The 23,860-nt window shown below is 38.2% G+C and overlaps 1 protein-coding gene across 4 annotated transcripts in view; it reads left to right on the top strand.

Moving 5' to 3' along the window:
* LOC150100998 (uncharacterized) overlaps nt 1-23,860 on the top strand; it is a 402,791-nt gene that overhangs the window by 212,239 nt on the left and 166,692 nt on the right. For all 4 annotated transcript variants that reach the window (XM_090402275.1, XM_090402273.1, XM_090402274.1 and 1 more), the window contains one exon: nt 21,428-23,626. In XM_090402275.1, the coding sequence (XP_090258401.1) occupies nt 21,428-23,626 (2,199 nt within the window). The remainder of the gene's footprint in view (nt 1-21,427; nt 23,627-23,860) is intronic.

Raw genomic sequence — 23,860 nt, 5'->3', positions numbered from 1 at the left:
GTATCCAAGATATCCCATAGCTCCAGGTTCAGAATGTCAGATAATATATCACGTAGTACACTGATGGAGGAATTTATTTTTGAAAGTTCTCGGCGAGTAGCGTATACCTGTTCTCGTAATAGTGCTAAACTCACTCTTTTATAAATACGTTGGGCTTTGGCCGAGTGAAACTTGTTCCTAATTTTCATACAGTTTGGTATCAAATTGGTATCTCGGCACCTTTTTAAGAAGGCTAACCTGTTCGGTTGCCGCGCCAATTTTACTTTCCACTTACCATATTGTTGTGCCTTACGTACGATGTTATTTCCATGAAGAATATTCATACGCGTGGATAGGTTTATGTGTTCGTCAGACATTTTGTAATAGATTTCACGGTTTGATATGAACACAGATGGATAAGAAAATAACCATTTATTAACTCAAAAGCTAATATTTCGCTGGTATTATATCCAGCATCTTCAGAGCACACAACACAAAGTTTGTTACAAATGCAAAATAACCACAATCCGGTGTAACAGTGGGGCTAGTAAAAGTAATTGCAGCGTGCAACACAAGACTAAAGTCCTAATATGGTCTATCTACCACAGAAGACTACAACAAAACTATCACCATCCCATACATTAAAGGCACATCTGAAAAGATATCTAGGGTGCTTAACAAACACCAACTACGCACAGTATTTAAGCCTTATGTAAAATTAGCAACTCTCATCCGTTCACCTAAGGACAAATGCACTTTTTTATCACATCCAGGAGTCTATGAAGTGCCTTGTTCTTGCCATCAAGCCTACTACGGACAGACAGACAGGAAGAACTGTGGACATCCGCCTCAGTGAACATAAAAAATATATCCGACACTTTCGCTATGGCAAGTCGGGTCTGGCAGACCATGCTTTGGATACCCCTGCACGCAGGATCAATTGGAAAGAAACAAAAGTAATGCACAGAATCTTCTACAAGTCAGAGAGGTTGTTCCCGGAATCAACAGAAGCCTTAAAACATACCCCAAACCTTAACAAGTATGGCTGTATAAATCTACCAAAGATTTGGGAGACAGTCATCTTAAGACCAAATTAATATTTATTACTTTTATTTTATTTTTTCAAACTTTCTAAGACTATCATTTGGACTACTATTTCAAAACTTTGAATTTTTTTTTTTTTTTTTTTTTAACCTAGATGGCGTTATATTAGGACTTTAGTCTTGTGTTGCATACTGCAATTACTTTTACTAGCCCCACTGTTACACCGGATTGTGGTTGTTTTGCATTTGTAACAAACTTTGTGTTGTGTGCTCTGAAGATGCTGGATATAATACCAGCAAAATATTAGCTTTTAAGTTAATAAATAGTTATATTCTTATCCATCTGTGTTCATATCAAACCATGAAATCTATTACAAAAAGAAGAACTTTACTGTACTCTGCCAACTTCTTCCCAGTACATAGCATACTTTCCTCAATCTGTGATCACTATGTTGATGACATCCTTATCGTGGCACAGAATTAGTCATTAATCACCTCATCAACAAACAGAATTTCCACTACAACAGACTGCATTTCTTTCTTCCTTACTCTTAATAGTATCTGCCATAACCAAACTCTCGGCTTCCATGTCTACTGGAAACCTATCAACATTGGCAGCCACCACCTCTACTACAACTCTTACATCCCTTAAAATGAAAGATACTTTCATATCATATCACTTTTGTAGTGCTTACAAAATACACAACCAAATCCCCCATATTGCTTAATGCAAAATAATACTGCTCACCAGCCTTTCCTAAGTAGGAGTTACATACTCTGTCAAACCATACATGGTATGCAGAAAAATGCAAATAAACACCTCACTGAAGCTGCACAAAAACCTCTTGTATGCAGAGTAAAAATCAGTATTTTTGCTCTGCATACAGTAACATGTTATACAGTATTCTCACATTTTTCCATAACACTGTATACCATTGTCTTTTCCATTAAATAAAAGAGTAAGAACACGTCATAGCAAGCAATTCAATCAGATCCAACCAAATCTATTAGAAACCCAAACCTACTGCAACAGCACTATTTACAAAGTAATTATATAGTGAAGCTTAAATTTGAAGTTCAATTAAGGTTTAATGACTCCAGTTTCTGCACACAAGAAATAAATACATGGAAGAAATTAGGCTGAAACCCTAAAGCCATTTCAAGTGGTCTGGAAACCACACATGCAACTTTTTTTTTCAAGTAACTTGAGGCCTCCAATAAGTGGGGCAGTAGTCTCACAGTAAGCAGTAAAATTTGTCTTCCACCTAAAAGATACATGGGTAAGAAACAATAAGGAACCTATTAACGTGTTTATCAAATACATGGAGGTTCTAGTTCATGGAAAAATAGTGGACACTGTTACTTGAGAAGTTGGTTCAGTAAGTTTGAAGCTGAACCATGTAAGAAAACTGGAAAAATGATGGTGGCCAGTTCTTTAGAACAGCATCCATAAAAATACCCATAGAAAAGGCATAAGATAGAAACCAATATCTATGAGAAAGTGATTTGTGTGAGTAATTTTTTTTTAAAAAAAAAAAATCAGCTAACGCCTTTTTTTTTTTTTTTTTTTTATTCATTCCCGTATACGGGAGTAGGCGAGGCCATTTAGCCCTATCTAACTTTTGGAGACTGAGTGGGCAGTTCAATCTCCACTGGTACCAATCAGAGACAGATGGCCCAAGGCTATCACTAATTAAGCGGTACGCAGTGAAGAGAGACGGCTCAAATGTGCCGCCATCTCGTGGTCCCTAACCCTAACACAAATATATTTTTTAATGTCTGAAAAATTAATGTGGGTTCTACGGTCGATTTTCTTGAGTTTACAGGACGAAAAACCCGAGTTTCCGGGAGGAAAAACCTGCTTGCCCGTGCCAGAGATCGACTAACTCGGGAACCGGTCGAAAAAAGGCTTAGAAAAATTTCCTCTAGTCGCCGACTAGACTCGAAACCAAGACTTCCTTCGTGCGGCCAAGCGCGGTGGTGTGCAAACGCCACAACCACTGAGCTACACAGGCTCTCTTTTTTTGTTTTTTTTATTCATTTTTTATGAACATAGAACTCTTTCAATCCATTAGACTTCTAATAAGTGGGACAGTGGTCTCACACCAAGTGATAAAATTCATCTACCACCTGGTGGGATTTGAACCCATGGCCTGTGGAGAGCAGATATACTAACCACTGAACAAGCTTGACAAACTGGTCCCTTTAGGATAGCATCAAGAATTTTTAAGTGGATGTTTGATACACCATCTCAGATGTAGGAACATTATTTTAAGGTTGAATGAGCTTAACTTAACATTTATACAGTTTTGGGGGTTTGTACAGGTGCAAAATAGTGTATGAATGGTAAAAGATGCCAAGTTTTTTGCAGGATGAGGAGACTATGGTTGTGAAGAGAAAAGGCTAACAGCATAAATAAGCCATACATTAGGGAAGGGACCAGTTTGTCAATGGTAAGGAGAAGTGAAATGAGAACTGATATAAACTATCTGATCAAAAGTACCCAGACCCCCCTCTGAAATTAGTAAATTGACGTCTAGATGTCACTACGACCTCGCTTACTGTTATAAAAGGAAGCACAGCGCTGTCTGTTGTTCAGTGATAAGAAGTGCGAGCAGAATGGGTAGGCCAAGGGAGCTCAGTGGCTTCGAACATGGACCAGTTATTGGTTGCCACATCAGTAAGAAATCTGTTAGAGACATTTCAACCCTCCTCAAGTTGCCCAAGTCAACAGTTGGTGACGTGATTTTGAAGGGGAAACGTGAAGCGCTGTCTGTTGTTCAGTGATAAGAAGTGCGAGCAGAATGAATAGGCCAAGGGAGCTCAGTGGCTTCGAACATGGACCAGTTATTGGTTGCCACATCAGTAAGAAATCTGTCAGAGACATTTCAACCCTCCTCAAGTTGCCCGAGTCAACAGTTGGTGACGTGATTGTGAAGGGGAAACGTGAAGGCGCAACCACAACAAAACCACAGTTGGGTAGGTCGCGTTTAACGACAAACAGGAACCAACGAGCGTTGAAGAAGGTGGTTCGTGGAAATCGCCAGACATCGAGCTGAGTGAAGCAATCACCTGGCAGTTCTGCAGTGCTACTAACTGTCCGGCCATCACTATTACTGTGAATCGAGAGTTAAGAGGGAATGGGGTCGAGCAGCTGCCCATAAACCAAACATTTCTCCTATGAACACCAAACACTACCTGCAGTGGTGTAAAAACTGATGCCAGTGGACAACTGGAAATGTGTGATTTGGAGTGATCAATCACGCTTTACCATGTGGCAGCCCAATGGAAGGGTCTGGGTGTGGTGAATGCCTGGAGAATGATTCCTGCAAGCGTGTGTAGTGCCAACAGTGAAATTTGGAGGGAGTGACGTTACAGTGTGGTGGTGTTCTTCATGGAATGGACTTGTCCCTCTCATAACACTACATGGAAATCTAAATGCCGAAGGATTCAAGGACATTTTGACCACCCGTTGCATGCTGTCTATGTTAGAAGATCAATTCAGTGATGACTATTGTCTGTATCAGCATGACAATGCTACCTGCCATAAAGCAAGGTCTGTGAGGGAATCGTTTGTGGACAATAATGTTCCAGAAATGCACTGGCTAGCCCAGAGCCCTTACCTGAATCCCATAGAACACCTTTGTGATGAATTAGAATGCCGACTTCCTTCCAGATCCCAATGACCCCCATCACGAATTGCTCTGGCTACAGCTTTTCAGGAAGAATGGGCTGCAATTCCTCCAGAGATGTTCTGACATCTGGTAGAAAGTCTCCCTGGCAGAGTTAGAGCTGTCATAGAAGCAAAGGGTGGACTCACCCTGTATTAATATCCACTAATGGAAAGTGTATCACAGGGAAAGTCTGATTACAGTTTCGAGTAGGTGTCCGGATACTTCAGTGTATGTCTATAACACACACACACAACCAATTCATCCAAACACAATATGCTAAACATACTAGAATCCCTACCAAAAAAAAATTATTTTTACATCCATCACCACTTACAGACATCCAAACCATACCTCTTGCTCTTTATTGAAATCCAAATTATAGCTACATCAATCATCAATCACAGTTCAACTTCAATGCCCAAATTATACTCTTCATGATTAATTTTGCCACAAGGTTTCTTTGCTTTTGACCTCCTCTGGCTCAAGGTTTCCTTGCCCTATTTAGTAACATTTACCAGTCTCCAAACTCTGAAAACCAATCTGATCTCTTCACCTTTCCCTCCATGAAGCTCAACTATCTTCAGTCCAGCTATCCAAAAAACAGTGTCATTTTTATAGGTGACCTGAATGTCCACAACTCCAACTGGTGCCCCTTCTCCAACACTACTGATCAAGCTGGACATGATGTGGAAGTTTTTACTATAAGCAGTGATCTAATGCAAATCATACATCTATCTACCCAAATTCCCAATAATTTCCTACACTTTCTCACTACCCTGATCTTTTTCGTAATTTGTTCTCCTTCCAAATACACTGTATAGGTCATTACTCCTCTCAGCAACTAAAATCACTATCTCATGCAAGTTTCCACTCTCAGAATCTGGCATGATTATTGCTTCTGCTCTTCTGACTCAGACTCCTGCACCAAGTGAGTCACAGAAATCATTAACACTGATATGAAAGGCCTTCATCCCTCATTCTACTCAAAATTTCCATCAACTTTCTAACCCCTTAATCAACAGAAGGTGTATGAAAGCAATAGAAGAAAAAATACTCAGCTTACCACAGGTGACTTACATCAACAGCAAGATTAAGCACCAGATTAATATTCAGTGCACAATAAATGTAAGTAAAACAATTATTAGCAAATCCAACTTCATAAAGACCAATAGCAGAAAACTTCTCTTGTCCAAATGGAAGCCGTATCATATGGTCCATTGCAGACGCCATTGGATGCAGCTTCTGCTCACCTGTGCTTTCACCTCTTGCTCATTTAGGTGATACCACTGTTACATCAACAAAAGATAAAGCTGACTTCCTAGCATCACTCTTTTTTCTCTAACTCCTGCACAGATGACAAAGGCATCACCTCCTTCCATGCCACAACTAAGCACCATATGCCTCCTGGGGTCTTTTGGCAAACAGACATAACTGATTCCAACTACTGATCAATTGCCATCACCTCAGTATTCTGCAGAATAATGATGAAAGTTAAAAGTAGTCAACTTCTTCATTACCTAGAAGTTCACCAGTTAATCAGCGACCACCTGTATGGAGTCTACCAATCCAGATCCACAGCTGATCTTTTTTGAGAATTGCTTTCCAAACTGTAACCAACTAGCAAAATGTAGAAATAAAGCAGCAAAGGACATCTTACATGTGAGGCAGATCAAAGACACTGAAGGAAGAGTATTATGTAGGGATGTGGACATAAGAAACTGATGGAGAATAGACTTTGAGGGACTTTTTAATGAGGAAAATGCGAGGACTCACAGAGAAGATGGGCAGCCTTCTGAGGGGATGGTGCAGAACATCAGCAGAGTGGGAGTGAAGGAAGCCATGAAGAGGATGAAGAATGGAAAATCAGTGGGCCCATACAGGATTCCAGTGGAGGCATGGAAGGCACTGGTGGCGAAAGTTTACCAACAGGAAAATATACCCGAGGAATGGAAGGAAAGTACTCTTGTCCCCATCTACAAGGGTAAAGGGGATGCACAAGACTAAGAATTACAGAGGAATAAAATTGATGTCCCACACAATGAAAATCCTAGAAAGGGTTCTTGATGGAAGATTCAGGAAGGAGGTGGAGATTGCAAAGGAACAATTTGGCTTCATGCCTGGTAGATCAACGACTGATGCTATCTTTGGGTTACGACAGATGATGGAAAAGTTTCAAGAGAAACAACGGGAGCTACATCTGGTGTTTATTGATCTGGAGAAAGCATACGATAGAGTGCCAAGGCAAGAAGTCTGGAGGTGTCTGAGGGGGGAAGAAGGTACCGGAGAAATATGTCAGGTTGGTGCAGGAGATGTACAGAAATGTGAAGACAAGAGTTCGGACTTGTCTGGGACAGACAGAAAGTTTTCAAGTAACAGTTGGTTTGCATCAAGGGTCAGCATTAAGTCCATTTCTGTTTAATATTGTGATGGAGGAGGTGAAAGAAGATGTGCCTTGGACAATGTTGTATGCAGATGATATCTTGCTGTGTGCAGATTCAAGAGAAGAAATGGCAGCTAAACTGGAAGGAGGAAAGTACTGGAAAAGAGAGGTATGAGACTGAGTAGAAGTAAGACGGAGTATATGTGTTGCAAAGTGGATGGCAGCAGGAGACAGATCTGGAGCTGGAAGGAAATGTCATCAGGAAGGTGAGGGACCTTAGATACTTAGGTTCAGCAGTGGAAGAAGATGGAGGGGCTGAGAAGGAAGTGGGATGCAGGATACAAGCGGGTTGGAGGAACTGGAGAGAGATGGCTGGAGTGCTATGCGATGAGAGGGTGCCGATCAATCTGGAAGGCAAAATCTATAGGATAGTAGTGAGGCCAGCTATGACGTTTGCTATGGAAACTGTGGCTCTGAGGAAAAATAACATCAGCAGGATGGAGGTAGCACATATGAAAATGCTTAGGTGGGTGTGCGGTGTGACCAGAAAGGGTCGTCTGAGAAATGACTATGTGAGGGGAACAGTGAAAGTTACTAACTTTGGAACAAAGATACAGGAGGCAAGGTTGAGATGGTTTGGTCATGTGATGAGGAGGGAGGACAAATATGTGGGAAGAAAGGTCATGCAGATGGATTTGCAAGGAAGGAGGATGCGTGGGCAGCCAAAGAAGAGATGGTAGAAGAGGACTTGAGGATGAAGAACTTTGATGTGGTGACAGCCCAAGACAGGAGGATGTGGAGGAGACTCATCATTAACAGTGATCCCACTTAAGTGGGATTCCGTAGGTCTACTTGTAACCCTTTGTAACTAGATAACCAGCTTTCTCTCTGGTCATTTGCTCATATCATGGTGGATGGCACCCTCTCTTTGAATTTTGCCACCAATGAACGAGTTCCTCAGGACTCCATTCTCTCACCTACATTCTTTCTCTTATACATGAGTGACCTACTCTTAGTCATCACCAATCCAGTCGACAGCTTAGCCAAATCTACCCATATACTATTTATATATTTGGAATACTGTCCCAAATTCTTGATGCTTTCCAGAGGAGAGCAGTTCAGCTCATAAATTACCCTTCCATCACAGGCTTGCTTCAACTTCTATCTCAGACACAATGTTTCAGCTCTGTCTCTGTTCTACAGGTACTTCCCTTGTTTCTACTCCAATGAATTGGAAAACAAACATCCATGCCCTTGGCAGGATTTGAACCTGGCTGTTTGTGATTGTCCTACTTTTTTATTTATTCGTGTGGAGTTCAATGGGTGGAATACCAATCACTGTAACACCCCCATAAAACACAACAATTCTAGATGAGTAATATCAGAATAGGATCTTTTTGAAATACTTCTGTACTCTGGCATTTATCCCAGCATATGGAAGCAAGTGTTACGTCGTTGTTTTCTTAAATATTTTAGCTCTATTGTTCTCCTTGTGCCTACTGAGATCTGGCTTCTAAATTGACTTTCTGGGGCCGTTTCTCTCTTCGAGCTCAGACGAAATTTATTTGTTAATGCTGCGCCAGTCAGAACTCTAGGATAGAAATCCTTATCCCAAGAAACTTTCCCATAATTCAAGTAATACCTTATATAGATTAAGTAGCTAGTTAGATTGAGTTCTCAGTATGCAGTCATCGCCTTGACAATCTTAAATTCCCCCTTTTCTTCTAAACATAGGTTCGATATTTTCGTGAGTGGTAAAATTCAATCTCTTACTCAGACAAACTCAGGTATACATGGGAAAACATATTTATTATTTATCTAAGAATGTTACAATTTAAACAACACATATAATCAAGCAAATCAAGGTTAATACTAAAATACAAGTAAAGCAAGGTAATAATAATCAAACAGACAAGCTATTCAAACACACTCATGAGAATCTTATGTTCATCTATATCACAAACATGGATATCGGTATTAAACTAGATTACTGCTACTAACGACCCATACACATTAAACTTGGTCTAGACAACTTATGAACGTAGACTACCGGTCCAATTCGATTAACATAACATAGGAAACTGTCTCAAAAATCTCTCTCTCTTCTTTTCTAAACTCTGTCCATTTTACACCTTGGTCACCAATAGATAACACATAAAAGGGAAGATTTGTACATTACCACCTTGTTAGATGTTTTCTCAATCCTTCCGTCTGTTCTTTGTTATAGATTGTCCCTCTGTACGATGGATTGCCGCCACGTAGGAGTCATGTGCTCGTCCCGAGTTAGCCACTTGTTTCTTCTGGGCTTACGAACTTTTCGCATTGCCGTTTCTAACATGATTTTACCTTCAAAGGAATCCTTTGCTGCTTTCTCATCAGTTAGATCCACACAGATGGTCTAAAACTCTAACACTGCTGTCATCTCATGCTATATTTTCTTCGACTCACGTCGCTCAGCAATGGGAAACATGCTGCCGCTTTACCGTTTTCACATGTCTTGTCGGGTATCAGGCCTGCTGATTTGCTCGGGAACTTTGAGCAGGAGACCCATGGGGAGGGCACACGCGACCAGGGAAAACCATAGGAACCAGGAGAAAAAACGTAAAAGGAAGCAAAAAAAGGCTCCTCTCAACGATGTGAATCCGTTTTAAACCCCATTATAGCGCCCTCTTTCTGCACTCCAAACTTGTCTACGACGCTCTCCCATTTGTTCACTGAGTGACGTCACCTCCTTGCTGTACGCGCATCGCTTTTTTGGGGGAATGCAAATTTCTTGCGCCTTCCACGAATGCCTACTCATCGCTCTTTTTTGGGAATGCAAATTTCTTGCGCCTTCCATGAATGCCTACTCATCGCTCGTTACGTCATCTTTGGTGGTCAAACTGCAACCTTTGAACTTTCGTTCGCACGATGATACACACCTTTATACATGGCATATTTTAACATTGATGTTTTTGACAAATTAAGATTCCATCTATTTTAGACAGTAACCTTAAACATTCAAGATCTAACAGAAGCATATATCTAACCCCTTCCAGAAAAAAGGGTTAATAATAGTCTACCATCAATATACCAACCAGTGACTACAAATAATGGAGAAAGTCATGGACTTCTCCACTACCTAGAGGCATGCTAGTTAATCATTAACCACTGTCACTATTGATTTTCCAATCAAGAATAACGACTGACCTCTTAGCCTACATTTCCCACCACTGGACATGTGAAATGGAAAGCTTCAGAGAAACATGCTGTTGCTCTTGACATGTCCAGAGATTTTTGATTGTGTTTATCACCATGGCGTGCTAAGCAAATAGCCGCTTTCTCTCTGGTTGTTTACTGCTTGTCGTAGTGGTTGACTCTCTATTCAAGCTTTACTACTAAAAGAAGGGGTACATCAGGGCACTGTTTTATTATCTGTCCTCTTCCTCCTCCTATACATAAATGATGTACTCTCAGTCACCACTCATACTGTCTGCAGCTTTATGATAGTATGCTTTATTCATTTTACTTATTCAACAAACCATGCAGTGCTCACACATTTCAAGATTATCTGCAATCAGTGCCTTAAACACTGATCTCCATACCATCATTCTGTGGGGCAAGGACAACCTGCTTGCCTTCAGTGGAGAGAGCAATTTGGCACTCATAGATGACCCCTTTCTCACAAACTCACTTCACACTCTATCTCACAGATGCACTGTATCAATTCTTCTACATATAATTCTATAGTCACTGCTATACTGAACCGGCAACCATCATTCTTCCACTTTCCATTAAGCCTGTTAAAACAAGAGCAACAGCTGCTCAACATCTCTCTCTTTACAGTACAACTGCAAGCACATAGAACCTCATCATCATCATCATACGTATCAAGGATTTAGGCCTAGTATGGCCTGTTCTGGCCTTAGAAGTCATCGTTTAAGAGGACGTCCTGGTTTTCTTTTTCCTGGAAGCACATAGAACCTGCTTCTCCTTTTCTTATTTTATACCATCCACCACTATCCTCCAGAACAGCCTTCCTCATAAAGTTTTTCTAAACTACGACCTCCAACTCTTCAAGAAAAATATCAATTAACTTCTTCTTTCTCACCCTCTCATATATCCCACACCAGGCACTGATGTGCTTATAGGTTTTTCTACTTCTCATGTATGGATCAACACAAATTTTTGTGTGTGTGTGGGTGGGGGGGAGATGATATATCATAATCTGTCAGTTACCTGATCACAAATTGGGAAATCAGTTTTCTGGTTCATTAACTGAGTGCATAGTGCTGTTCCAGGAATCAGGGACATGCTGACCCGTTCTAGATAGATTAGCGTTTCATCTTAACTTATGGTTTGGTTATTTGAAGAATGGATAATTCAGTGATCACTATATATTATGCATCATAAGTGAAATTGAAATTTTAGTGTATATGTGTTTCCTAATTATTTGGTTCAGTTGCACTGTTGCTTTGGATAGTCGGTCATTTGTTGGATCTGATGCACTGCTTGAAATTTAGAGTGGTTACTCTCAAAAACTGATTCTAGACTACAATAAACCCCCCACCCCACCCCCACCCCCAGGTTTTTATAATGGGCTAGTATTATTAATTCGAGCTTTGAGGTGTTTATGTTAGACCGCTGAGGCTAGAATATTTTGCCACATTCCTGATACATACTTGCTATATTCTTACCAAAGTTTTCCATGACTTTTGTTAGCTAGTTTTACACAGTTCCTCATCCTCTTATATTTTTCTCTTATTCTCTCAGAGCACATGCTGACCTACATATCAGTAACTCTGAATATGAAATTCTGCTAATTTTTCAATCCTTGTTGACAACCTGACCACATGTCTCTTTGGCTGAAATCGATGTTTTCCTCAGAGTCTGCAGTGAATCTCAAAGGTTTGGTTCTTGTTTTCAAACTGTGTTTTAAATAATATTTGTATATTTGAATCTATAATTTGCTTTCTGAAAGCTGCTCAATATAATATTCAATTTTATCCTGCTCAAAACTGAATGATCACTTCCCATTTCAAATCCCCTGTATGCTCTTGTGTCCTGAATTAATGTGAATATATCACTATGGGAGGGGATTCAGTAGGATTTCTGAATCTTTGATAATTTTTCTGTTCTTGGGACTCAAGACATTTTTTCCAAGTCCCAAGACTACACAGTTTTAAAGTACATTTATTATAGTTTTATAAAATTCGTCAACAACTGCTAAATGAATTGCATGATTAAGGCAGAGTAAATTTTCAACTGAACATGCCCACATTTTTGCATCATCCTTGCTTCATTTGTCATTATAGCCACAATAATTTGAATATCAATTCATCTTTGAATATCAATACTGGTCCACTTGTTCATTGTAAGACTAAAATGGTGATCTGATTTTGTTAATCCTTTAATTTTTGTTATTTGCTCTTCTTTAGAAGTGCAAAATTAACTTTAAGATATCTTAAAGATAATTTTTCACTTCTGACTAAAGATATCTGACTAGTTCTTTTGGTAATACATAATTGTGCTTTGAAACTGAGATACCATCTTTGGTGGAGAGTTTAGAAACAATCTCACTTAATTTTCTCTTTTTGTAAAAGTTTAAAATTGACTTATCAGCTTGAGCTACTTGAAGATTCCATATTTTCTTCTGCCCTTCTTTTAAAATGTGATTCTGCATACATTCTAAATTGCTTCAGTCCACTAGTGTGCAATCCCTTACATGAAATCTGGTTTGATCTCCAGAATACTTAGTATTGCCTACCATGAAGAGGCATCATTATCACTCAGCTGGCCAAAGGATAAAACCAAAATGAAAAGATCAGAAGATGGTAATCTTCTAAATCATTATAAATGTTATGTTCATGAAATGTCTAAAGATTTGTTTCTATAGAAAAAAATTGTAAGTGTGGAAACTAAGCATTCATTCTGTAAAGTAATTTTAAACTAGGAATGATTATGAATAAACAAAGCTTAATTTAGAAGAAACAGTAAACTTTTCAGAACTTTGGCATATGTGAACACTAAGTGTAATTTGGCAAATTTAACAAAAAAATAATTATTATTTTGAGATTACTTTGTCCAGGAAGATACAAAATTTATGTAATCACATAGATGCTTTATCTGCTTGTATTGTTTTGCTGAACTCTTACATCCATTATGGTCCTGTTTTTATTTTAAAAAAATCATATATTACAGTATGGAAGTTTCTCTTATTTTGTCTTGCTATTAGTGACAAATATTTGCATAGGATGCATGTCATGTGAGAAATATATGTAAAAAACGAATGAATAACTCCACATCGACCTCTGAAGCAAATTTTTTTTTTTTCATAGAAGAAAGGCTTCAGTCAAACTGATTTTGGGCATACATATTCTATCCACTATGTGTATATTAAAAACATACAAAAAAAATTGGACTTGTGAATTCAGGCTATGCACCTACAGGATAAATTACAAAATGAAGAAAAAGAGCACTTGGAACACTTAAAGCAAGTGGTCACTATCTTGAAAAAAATCACTTTGTTTGAAAATGCAAATATGAAATCAAAAGTGCACGCCTTAAGCATTAACATAGCAGTAAAAAAAAATAAATAAAAAATAAAAAATTTGACAGTTTGGAAATAAGCTGTTGTGATTCATTTTAAAAATCTCTGAAATTGTGAAAATTCTGTGAATGGTAGCCATAATCAAGTTATCTGGATGACAAGATAACTTGATAACAAAATAGCCTCCCTACCATCAGCATTCATTAAAATCACTCTCCATAAACATTCTCTCTTTTATTTGTAGCATATTGAAAGGACTGTTTGGAATTATCTTTGGCCTGCACTGCTAATTTCCTTTCATACTTTGCTTTTGCCTTTCTTACCTTCTGGGTGCTTTGTATTGCTAATGTGCCTACTGGTCACCTTTCTCTTTCATTCCCTCCAGAAATTTTTCTTTTTTCTTTTTTTTTTTTTTTGTAGCTCCAGCTCAGTGATCATGATAGTCATCCATTTAACTCCCAATTGATGTACTCTCCTGATTGTAGATATGCAGTCTGTCATTACTTCTCTCAAATACTCCTTTACAACTTATCATGCACTATCAACATCCAGCCCTGTAATTCCACATATACTCTCTCTTAACTGAAAATTCAACACATTTAGCCACCTCCCAGGTCAAGACCATATGACCACTCTCACCAATTGGGGGCAATATAGTCATATTGGTTATAGACAAATTCTCAGATGCAATTACTAGATCAAGCACTCTCAAACCCCTAGTATATTCCATCACATACTATCTCGAGTAATTATTCCTTAGTAGATGCATAAATTCCATTTTATTCCTTCTCCTCCTTCCAATCTGTTTCCATAGTTGAAATCCTCCATAATAATTACCTGTGCTCTGCTCATTGAGCCTATTTGCTTATGCATACTATTATTGTTATTAAGAGAGACCTCCAGGGAGTCGGGGCCTTATCAAGGGAAGCTACTACATGCACCAGCTGTCATACTTATTCCTGAATTCATTCACACTTCTTGCACATACCACATCCAATGGCAATCCATTCCAATCAGGCACCACAATGTGATAGTAAAATCTAGCCCTCACTCCCTTCTTAGCAGCATTTATTCTCAGCTTCCAAGGATGCCCTCTTGTCCTTTTTCCACCCTCCATCAACTGAAATCTTGTATGACCCTTTCAGAAGTTTATGTCTCAATCATATCTCCTCTTTCTCCTGTTTGCTAGTGTCTGCAGTCTACAAATTCTCAATCTGTAATCCACAATCCTGATATCATTTTTAACTCTCTTTTGCACTCTCTCGAATGTATCAGAATCACAATGGAAACCAGGAGACCAGACCTGCACGCAGTAGTCCAAGTGCAGTCTTATCAAAGCCTTGTAAATAGGCAAAATGATATCTTTACATGTTAAAGTTCGTTTCAGCATTGCAATTATCTTTTGAGTTTTATTTGCAATCTTTGCAACATGACCCCTGAACTTCAACTTGCTATCTATTAATAGTCCCTAGCCTGATCAGTTTCTTTGAGCATAATCCCACCAATATAATATGACATTGGATATCTAATCACTCCAAAGTGCATGCCTTTACATTTACTGATATTGAACTGACATCCATTTTTTTTTTCATGCCCACAATTCCTGCCTATTCAAATCATTCTGTGGGTACTACATATCAGCAGCATTCCTGATTACCCTACCTATCTTTACATCATCAGAAAATAGCTGTATGTCGCCTGTCAAATTCTTCCCAATATCATTAATGTACAGATTGAATAACAATCTGTACCACAAGGACTGATCCTTGTGGTACACCAGTAGTTACCTTAAATCTTACAAACTCACATCCCCCCCCATATACCACTTTTTGATATCTGTCAGTCAGCCATCCTTTTAACCACACTAATATTTTGTAATCCAAACCTATATTCTCCGATTTATACAACAATCTTCTATGCTGTATTCTGTCAAAAACCATAGCAAAATTCAAAAGTATCATGATGTATCTATTCCCCTTGTCTACTTCAATGGTAACATTATTATAGAATGTTAGCAAATTGCTAAAACATGACCTTCCCGTAGTAAACCCATGCTGTTCATTGTAAATTAGAAATTCACTGTCAACCCATTTCTGAATGCAAGTCCTAACCAATTTTTCCAAAATCTTCATCACCACTCCTGAGATACTAATTAGATTATATTTGGATACATCAGTCTCTTCACCACCCTTTAGCAATAGGATTGTTATACATTCTTTCCATATATGCAGAATCTTCCCTGTTCTGAGACTCCGTACTAAACAGCCTGGTCAAAGGAATAGCCAGTTCAGCTGAATACTCTTTTAGCACCCATGCTGATATCGCATCAGTCCTTATTGCTGAATTCTTACTCCATTTGTGCAACATCTGTAATACCTTCTCTTCTTATACCTGAGTTTCTTCAGATAAAAGTACAGTGAACTCATTGTTGCATACACCAGGTTGATGGTTTTTAGCAAGATGGGTACTCATTAGTTGAGCAACCTCTTCTGCATCTGTCACCCTTACACTCTCTGCATTCAGAAGAGTTATTCTTTCATATTCATTCTTTCTTTTATTTGCAGCATATTGATAGATTCTTGTGGGTTGTCTTTAGCATGCAGAGCCAGTTTCTTTTCACATTCAGACTTAGCCTTCCTTACAACAGTTGTGACTCTTCTGGCCTGCTGCTTATAATTTTCTTAACAGATATCATTCTTATTCAGTCGGTATTCCTTCCACATCATCCGTTTCTTACGAATCTTTTGCTTAATAAGATTATACATCCATTTGATTCCTACCATATTATTCTTCAAACTGTTGAGGCACATTCTTATATTGCATCATTTAAGTATTTTTTAAGTGCTTCCCATGCACTGTTGATATTCTTCCCATACAGCAACCAATACCATTCCACTGAACTCGGTTGGTCATAATTTCGTGCTTTGCAGTTTAACATGTAACCTTTTCTGAATGGAACATTTGTAAATTTAGTCACTTCCCAAGTGAATACTGCATGATCACTGTCAGAATAGTTACGTCTTTAACAGAAACACCCTCTGACACTATAATCAAATCTATCACTCTTTGACCTCTAGTTCCTTCTGTTACATACTGCTTGAAGAAGTTGTCCCGCAACAGCTCAATAAATTCAGTTTCATTCTTCTCATGCAATTTCATAGCTACCCAATCAATGTTCGAATAATTAGAGTCCCCCATTATGATTATTCTTTTCATGCCCATCGTCTCTATTTGTTGGTGCATTTCTTCATTGCTAGCAACTGATCCACCAGGTCTGTAACAACATCCTGCTATGTAATCGATCTTGTTAGATTCCACCTCACACCAGATGGCTTCAAATTCACTGCCACATGAAATACTGTTACTAGTACTACAATTGTAGTTCTCAACACTAACTGGATTCAAATCATTTGATATCAGCAGCACCACACCCCCCTCCTCTCCTCTCTTATCCTCTCTATCCTTCCTAAAAATACTGTACCCTTTACACTCAATATCAGTTAGTATGTCTGATTCTGATAGCCAGGTCTCACTAATGCCTACCCTTTGATACTCCTAGCATTCGTATAGACATCTTTGCACATGTTTGATGGCTCCGAACTGGATGAACACAAAGTCGAAATCCTACTCTCCTTGTAATTATTTCTGTGATAATGCCCATTCCTGTCATTAGCACAATTATATAACATTGTCACTCTTACTCTCATATTCTCACCATTCCTCTCATTATAATTTAGCTTCCCTGACTCTCTATGTTAGGTTAGTTATTAATTTTTCAACACTCCTGATACCAAATGCATTCAGATATAGGCTGTTCCTCTTATACAGATCTAATCTTTCCCAAAACTCACTCCACACATCCAAAGCTCACATCCATTCCTTCTACCCAGCCTATGCATTGAATTGTGTGCCATCATAGCCTTTCTTCTTAATTTATTTTTATCATATCGAGGTAATATGCTTACTATTTTCACTTTCTCACTCTTCACTCTCACCTCTTCCAACAATCTTTTGATGTCTTCTCTCGTACTGAACTTATCACTAGTTAATCATTAGTACCTACTACAATTACGATCTCGTTTACTTTTCTTTTCTGTTTTTGAATTTAAAATTAAAAACATTTTTAATTTTAGCTCCTGGAAAACTCGATGTTATAACCTGCTCATCAACAGCATGTTTTATGATAGAGTCAACATACCAAATAACAGCCTTCTTTTTACAAACAACGTTACTTACCTGCTTTTTGCTTACTGACTTCCTGATTCCATGATTTGGTCATTCTTATTTTGCTGCTTAATTTTCTTTTCCTCCCAATGTTCATTCAAAGATCTCTTGACTTTCTGTAATTCCCATGTCATCTCTCTGATAATCTTCTTTAATTTCGCTATTTTGGAGGTTAATTCGTTTTCAGTAACCTCCTTAGCGGGGCAAGCCTCCTTGTTCTCTTTGCTTTATATTTCTTGTGCATTTTTGGCACCATTTTGAACTATATTTATTATAGCAACATCTTAACAAAAAATATGTTATGAAACACTAAATATTCGAAAATCAACGCTAATATACTATAAAACACTAATTTTCTAAGGGAAAAACAATAAAAATCCATATCAAAAGTGTCTGACTTTTGCTTGACTAAAAAAAGGAGAAATCAAGGAGCTAGTCTTGTATGGTGATTCTATCATAAGAGGAGTGATTGGAAAGAGATTGACAAAATGATCAAAATCATCTATAGTAGTACCCACCTGTATATGTTGTTCTGTTGGTCTCTATCTCAGATAGCCACATATGTGCTATTTTCACTGGCCTGCAGTTGAATGTCTACTCTCTTTGGTTGCAGTTCATCAGCTATCATCAATAACACTCTTAATCCTCCCTTAATACACTGTGCTCTTCACATTCTATACCACTAGCTATATATTATTATTATTACGGGTATCTCCATGGAGTCAGTAGACTCATCGCGGGAGACCCAAACTAGCAAAACAATATCTGTCATATCTCTTCTTGAATTCATTTACAGATGAAGAGCTCACAACAAAGTCAGGCAATGAATTCCACTCATTCACCACCCTCCAGGCAAAAAACCTTGTTCTGACACCTTTGTTAACCACACTCTTCTTTAATTTCCAGAGATGACCTCTTGTTCTTCCATCACTATCACACAGCTGAAACATTTCCCCTGCATCAATCCTATAAAAACCTTTTAGTAATTTGAATGTTTCTATCATATCCCCTCTTCTTCGCCTATCAGCCAATCTCTGCAATCCACAAGCTCTCAATCTATCAATGTAGGGAGCATTTTTTATATCACTCACCAACTTGGTCACTCTTCTCTGAACCCTCTCCACAGCCTCCTCATCTCCAAGGAATCCAGGTGACCAGACCTGAGCACAGTAATCCAAATGTGGAAGTATCAATGCTTTATAAAGGGGAATAATAACCTCTTTATCTCTGGATGTCAGTGTGTTCCTCAACAACCAAGTAATCCTATGTGCAATCTTGGACACCTTAGCAATGTGTCCTCTGAACTTCATCTCCTTATCTACCAATACCCCTAAGTCCCTAGCCTCATCAATCTCTTGGAGTACCTTTCCATCTATGTAGTACACAGCTGGTAATCTTTTAATCCCAAAATGCAAGACTTTACACTTTTCCACATTGAACTGACATCCATTTTCTTTTGCCCATTTTACCAGCTTATTTAAATCCTCCTGCAAACTTTCAACATCAGCTTGATTTTTTATTGCACTACACAACTAATGCCAATATCCTTTGGCCATGATGAACCAACCAATGCCAAAAATTCCTCCCCTTTGTTCTGAATGCACCTGACACTGGTGTACATAAAGTGCAAAAACTCCTTAGGCCTACAGCTATCTTGACACTTTATACTAACTTTGGCATTTTATACACATTCTTATACTCAACTGCCTCACTGATATGTGCATAACCACTCAGCAGCTTCTCCTCCTAAAAGCTCTAGTTTCCCTAATTTTGCATATCCACTTTCACTTCATTCAATAACACATTTTCCAGACTCTGAACATCAAATCCATTCAGATGTAAATCATCCTTCTTGTATAAGTCCTTTTGTCCATCAAACTCACTCCTCACATCCACAAACTCCACCACTCCTCCTCCTCCTGCTTAACCTACGCATTGAGTCATTCGATATTATGGCCCTCCTTCTCAGCTCTACTCTGTCATACCGTGGCAACAGATTCACTATCTTAACTCTCTCACTCTTTTCTTTTGCTACTTCCAGTAATTCTTTCATGTATTCTCTCATGCCATACTTTTCTCCTTTCAAATCACTCATTCCAGCCAAAACAATCAACTCTTTCACTTTACTCTTTTGTGCTCTAATAGCCTCACTGACATCATTAATTTTTGCACCCGGAAAGCACGATTGTGTCAGTCTCTTGCCAATCACATCTCTTATGATAGAACTGCCATACAAGACTTGCTCCTTGATTCCTCCTTCTCTCTTAGTTAAGCAGAAGTCAGACACTTTTGAAACATGGACTCATCTGGAATTATTATTATAACCACAATTAAAACAGTGGTTGTTCTGCATAATTGGTGCATTTTGAGTCACGTCTACTCTACTCTAACCTTCCTTGCTGCATTTCATGTACTACCAATGATTTTTCTATCTCCTGGTTACTCATAAATATTTTCTTATACTCTTTGTCACTGTTTGCTTATTTCATTTAACAGTCTTTCAAATTCCTTTTACACTACTCTTCATTTCTGTTCCTTCATTTCTTATATTTTTCAATAGCATTCTTGCAAGTACCTTCATCATATCATCCTCCTTGGTTGAATCAGTCACTCCTCAGAAGCCTTTTGGCTATGATTCTTTTTGAACTTTCATACGTTTTGCTCTAGACTAAGTAGTGATCTTTATTACCAATCCACCTTAGAACCATCGTGAAGATATCAATATAGATGTTCTTATTTGTTTTGGGTTCACTCCATATGAATTTATGTGTATCTTAGATTAGGACGTAGTTAGTGATTGCTAGTCCATATATTAGCATTTATTAGCTTTCTTACATTGATGGTTCCTTGCTCAGATCAGCTTATGTTAAGTTTGAGGTTGTTCTAGTCCATGATTTTTCGCTGTTCATCTAGTTTTTCCGATGAAAACAGCAGGAACTATGTTTAACCAAGCCAGACCACAGCCACTATGGCATTTCATCATGCTGTACCATTGTTTCTGGTCTAAGACAATCCCTAACTGATAAAATAGTAGAATATGGAAAAAAATGGAAAGTTTGTTTTTTCTTTTTTGTGTTCATGTGTGTGTTTTATGTTTATTTATGGATTCACTGCTACCTCTACATCAAAGTATCATCCTACAAAAAAGTGGGACTGTGGAAGAACAGGCAGTTTTCTTATCTATGGGGGGAAAAAAGGGGGAAATAAAATTTAAAAAAGTAAATTACAATTTTAATTTACAGTTTTTAAATATTGGTTGCTTCATATTCATTCTGGTATTCATTGAGAAGTCTGAGTATTTTCAGATTTTATGATTAGTTATTCCAGGCATATGCTGGTACCAAGCCCGGATAAAATTGTGTGTGTGTGGGGGGGGGGTGAACTACCCTGTAAAAAATCTCACTAGGAACAAAGTCATCTAGGGTTGGAAACAAATGAAAGGGAAAACCACCACCACGATTAGTTGTGATTGATTTTGCTGTGTTGAAAATTTTGAATTTATTATTTAAAAATGTGTGGTCTTATAACTCTTTTTGGATATTTGGAATACTTGTATAATATGAAATAATTTTACATACAGAACATTTTTTTACCCCAGATGTCCTCTCATCAACACAAGTGATAACAAGTGAAGAAAAGGAACCATCAGAGGAGAACTGCATACGATCAATCACCAAAGAGGAAAGAGAGTCAGGCAGCAGAGAAAGTGAAAATTCTGGTAATATTTCTTCACTGAGATTGCCAAATATACCTTCTGAAAACATTGATACTGGACAGCAAACAAATGTCTGTAGTACTGCTGAAACCACTTCAGTTTCATTAGGTTCGGAATCCATCTCAGAACATTCATCTTGTCAAGTATCTCTCTCTGCTGATTTAGTGTGTACAGAAATAAATAAGTCAGCAACTGTCCTCCCAAAATCAGACTGCCCTGCAACTCAGTCTGATTCTACTGTTAAGCAGTTAGATTGTATTAATGAAAACACTGCCAGTTCATCCAGCAAATTGGAAACCTCTCAACTTAAGTCAGAAAAAGATAGTACTATTGCAGAACATAGATTACCTTTAGAAGAACAAATAAAACGTGAAGAATTAGCAATATCTCCAGGTGAACAGATGACTAGTTTTGGTGGCACCTCTAGTAGTTCTATTGTGACATCACTTCTTTCTCCAAGTAGATGTCTGGCAACTGATGCATCAACAGGCAGTCGGGTGACATTAATTATTAAAGGAAGTCTCAACAGTTCTACTTCAAATCCTCATTCTGTTCTTTCCACTACCAGTTCTACGACTAGTGTTGTTGTGCCCCTTAACCCTTCAAAAACAGTTCCTATCAAGTTAGTTACATTGCCAGGTGGTGCCTCTGGCTTATCTGTTCGGTCCACATCTAATCCTGCAGTAGTTGAAATTATTGGTTCATCATCATCTACACATTCTTCCCCATCAACCAGCAATCCTCATTCACCATCTCCTGTTCGCCTAGTTGTTTCTAAAGTGTCTCCTGTGAAAACCAATGTTCCTGTGACATCACAAACAGGTGGATCAACTCTAAGAAATAGAGTTGTAGTGAAATCAGTTGTCGTGACTGGAACATCTCCATCCTTTAAAATTGTTTCTGCTAAAGGGACCATCTGCACAACTTCCCCTTCTTCTTCAACCACAACTGTTATATCTACTTCAGCAGTCACTGGACCTTCTCCTCTTTCTTTGTTAGAACACAATGGAAACTCTTCAGAAATGGATGGAACTCTGCAACATAGTGGAAGTTTAGCAGATGAGAACCAGCAGCTTCAGCAACAACCAGCTAACTTAAATAAAACTTCTGTAGATACTACTTTGTGCAAAAGCAAATGTATAGAACTAGATGAAGAAAGAAAAGTCGAGGAAGTGCCTTCTGTGCAAATGGGTGTCAAGCTGCAGAAGGATTCTGAGATTGCAGAACGTTGTAGTTCTGAAGAAAAATTCCATAATAGCAGTAGCAATGATATTGAAGAATCTCTGACAGTAAAAAAACAGACGTGTTGTGTCAAACAGTTATCTGTAGATAATAATACTGAACATGCTGCTATTGAATTAAGTCAGAATGAAACAGAAAATTGTGTAGATACCAGTGAAATTAAAACTGTTGAGACACAACAAACATTATTAGTCTCTTCAACAGAAGCATCAGAACAGTGTTTCAGTGCATCAGAAAACAGAAATGATACAGCACAAAAATGTATAGTTTCAAGTGCCAAGAATTGTGAATTAGTGACAGAAACTGCAGGAAATATGGAAGATGAAAACTCTTTAGGTGACACTGTCTCTTTGCTTGTTGCTGTTGCAGATGCTGCCACTCAGCCAACAGAAGAAGATTCTTCAGTAGCTGCATCTCAGCCTGTTCCTTTTCAACAGGAAGACGTGGCCTTAGACAAAGGAAAGGAAGAGTCATTCCGTCCATCTTTACAATTAGAAAGTGAGAAGCAACTTGTGCAAGATGCAAGTAAACAGTGTGATCCTGAGCCTGTGAGTGATGATAAAGGTAGTGTTCAAAATGAAGATTCCCAGCTGGATGTTTCTCTAGTCTACTCCAAACCTTTAAAAAGAAAGTGTTCAAAAAATGCTGCAGAACTAATTAAAGCCTGTATGGGTGTGGAAGATAGTCCTAAAAGGACGATAACAACTAAACATAAAGCTGGAGAAGACTTTTCTGATAAAGATACTGCCATAGAGGTAGATGAAGAAGAAAAACCTGAAATGGATCAGAATAGAATGAACTTACGAACAAGGAGGGAAAGTGTAAGCAAGAAAACAAAGGGTATGTCTCATTTTATATATATATATATATATATATGTGTGTGTGTGTTGGGGGGGGGGGCTGTTTATTATTATTCATACAGATGTTTCATTTAAATCTTTCATTGGCAAAATCATCAGAAAGTATCAATGTATTAAGATGTCAGTTTATTTAATATTGTGCATTTGGAGTTCATATATTCACAAAGCGATGATTTTTATAAGAATTATTTTTAAGCATGTTATATGTATTATG

This window comes from Typopeltis vanoorti, chromosome 12 (genome assembly GCF_054136105.1).
Source record: "Typopeltis vanoorti isolate ZY-2024b chromosome 12, IOZ_Tvanoo_1.0, whole genome shotgun sequence".
Classification (NCBI taxonomy): Eukaryota; Metazoa; Arthropoda; class Arachnida; order Uropygi; family Thelyphonidae; genus Typopeltis; species Typopeltis vanoorti.
The sequence above is the reverse complement of the archived record's forward strand: the minus strand, read 5'-3'. Positions and strand labels throughout refer to the sequence as shown.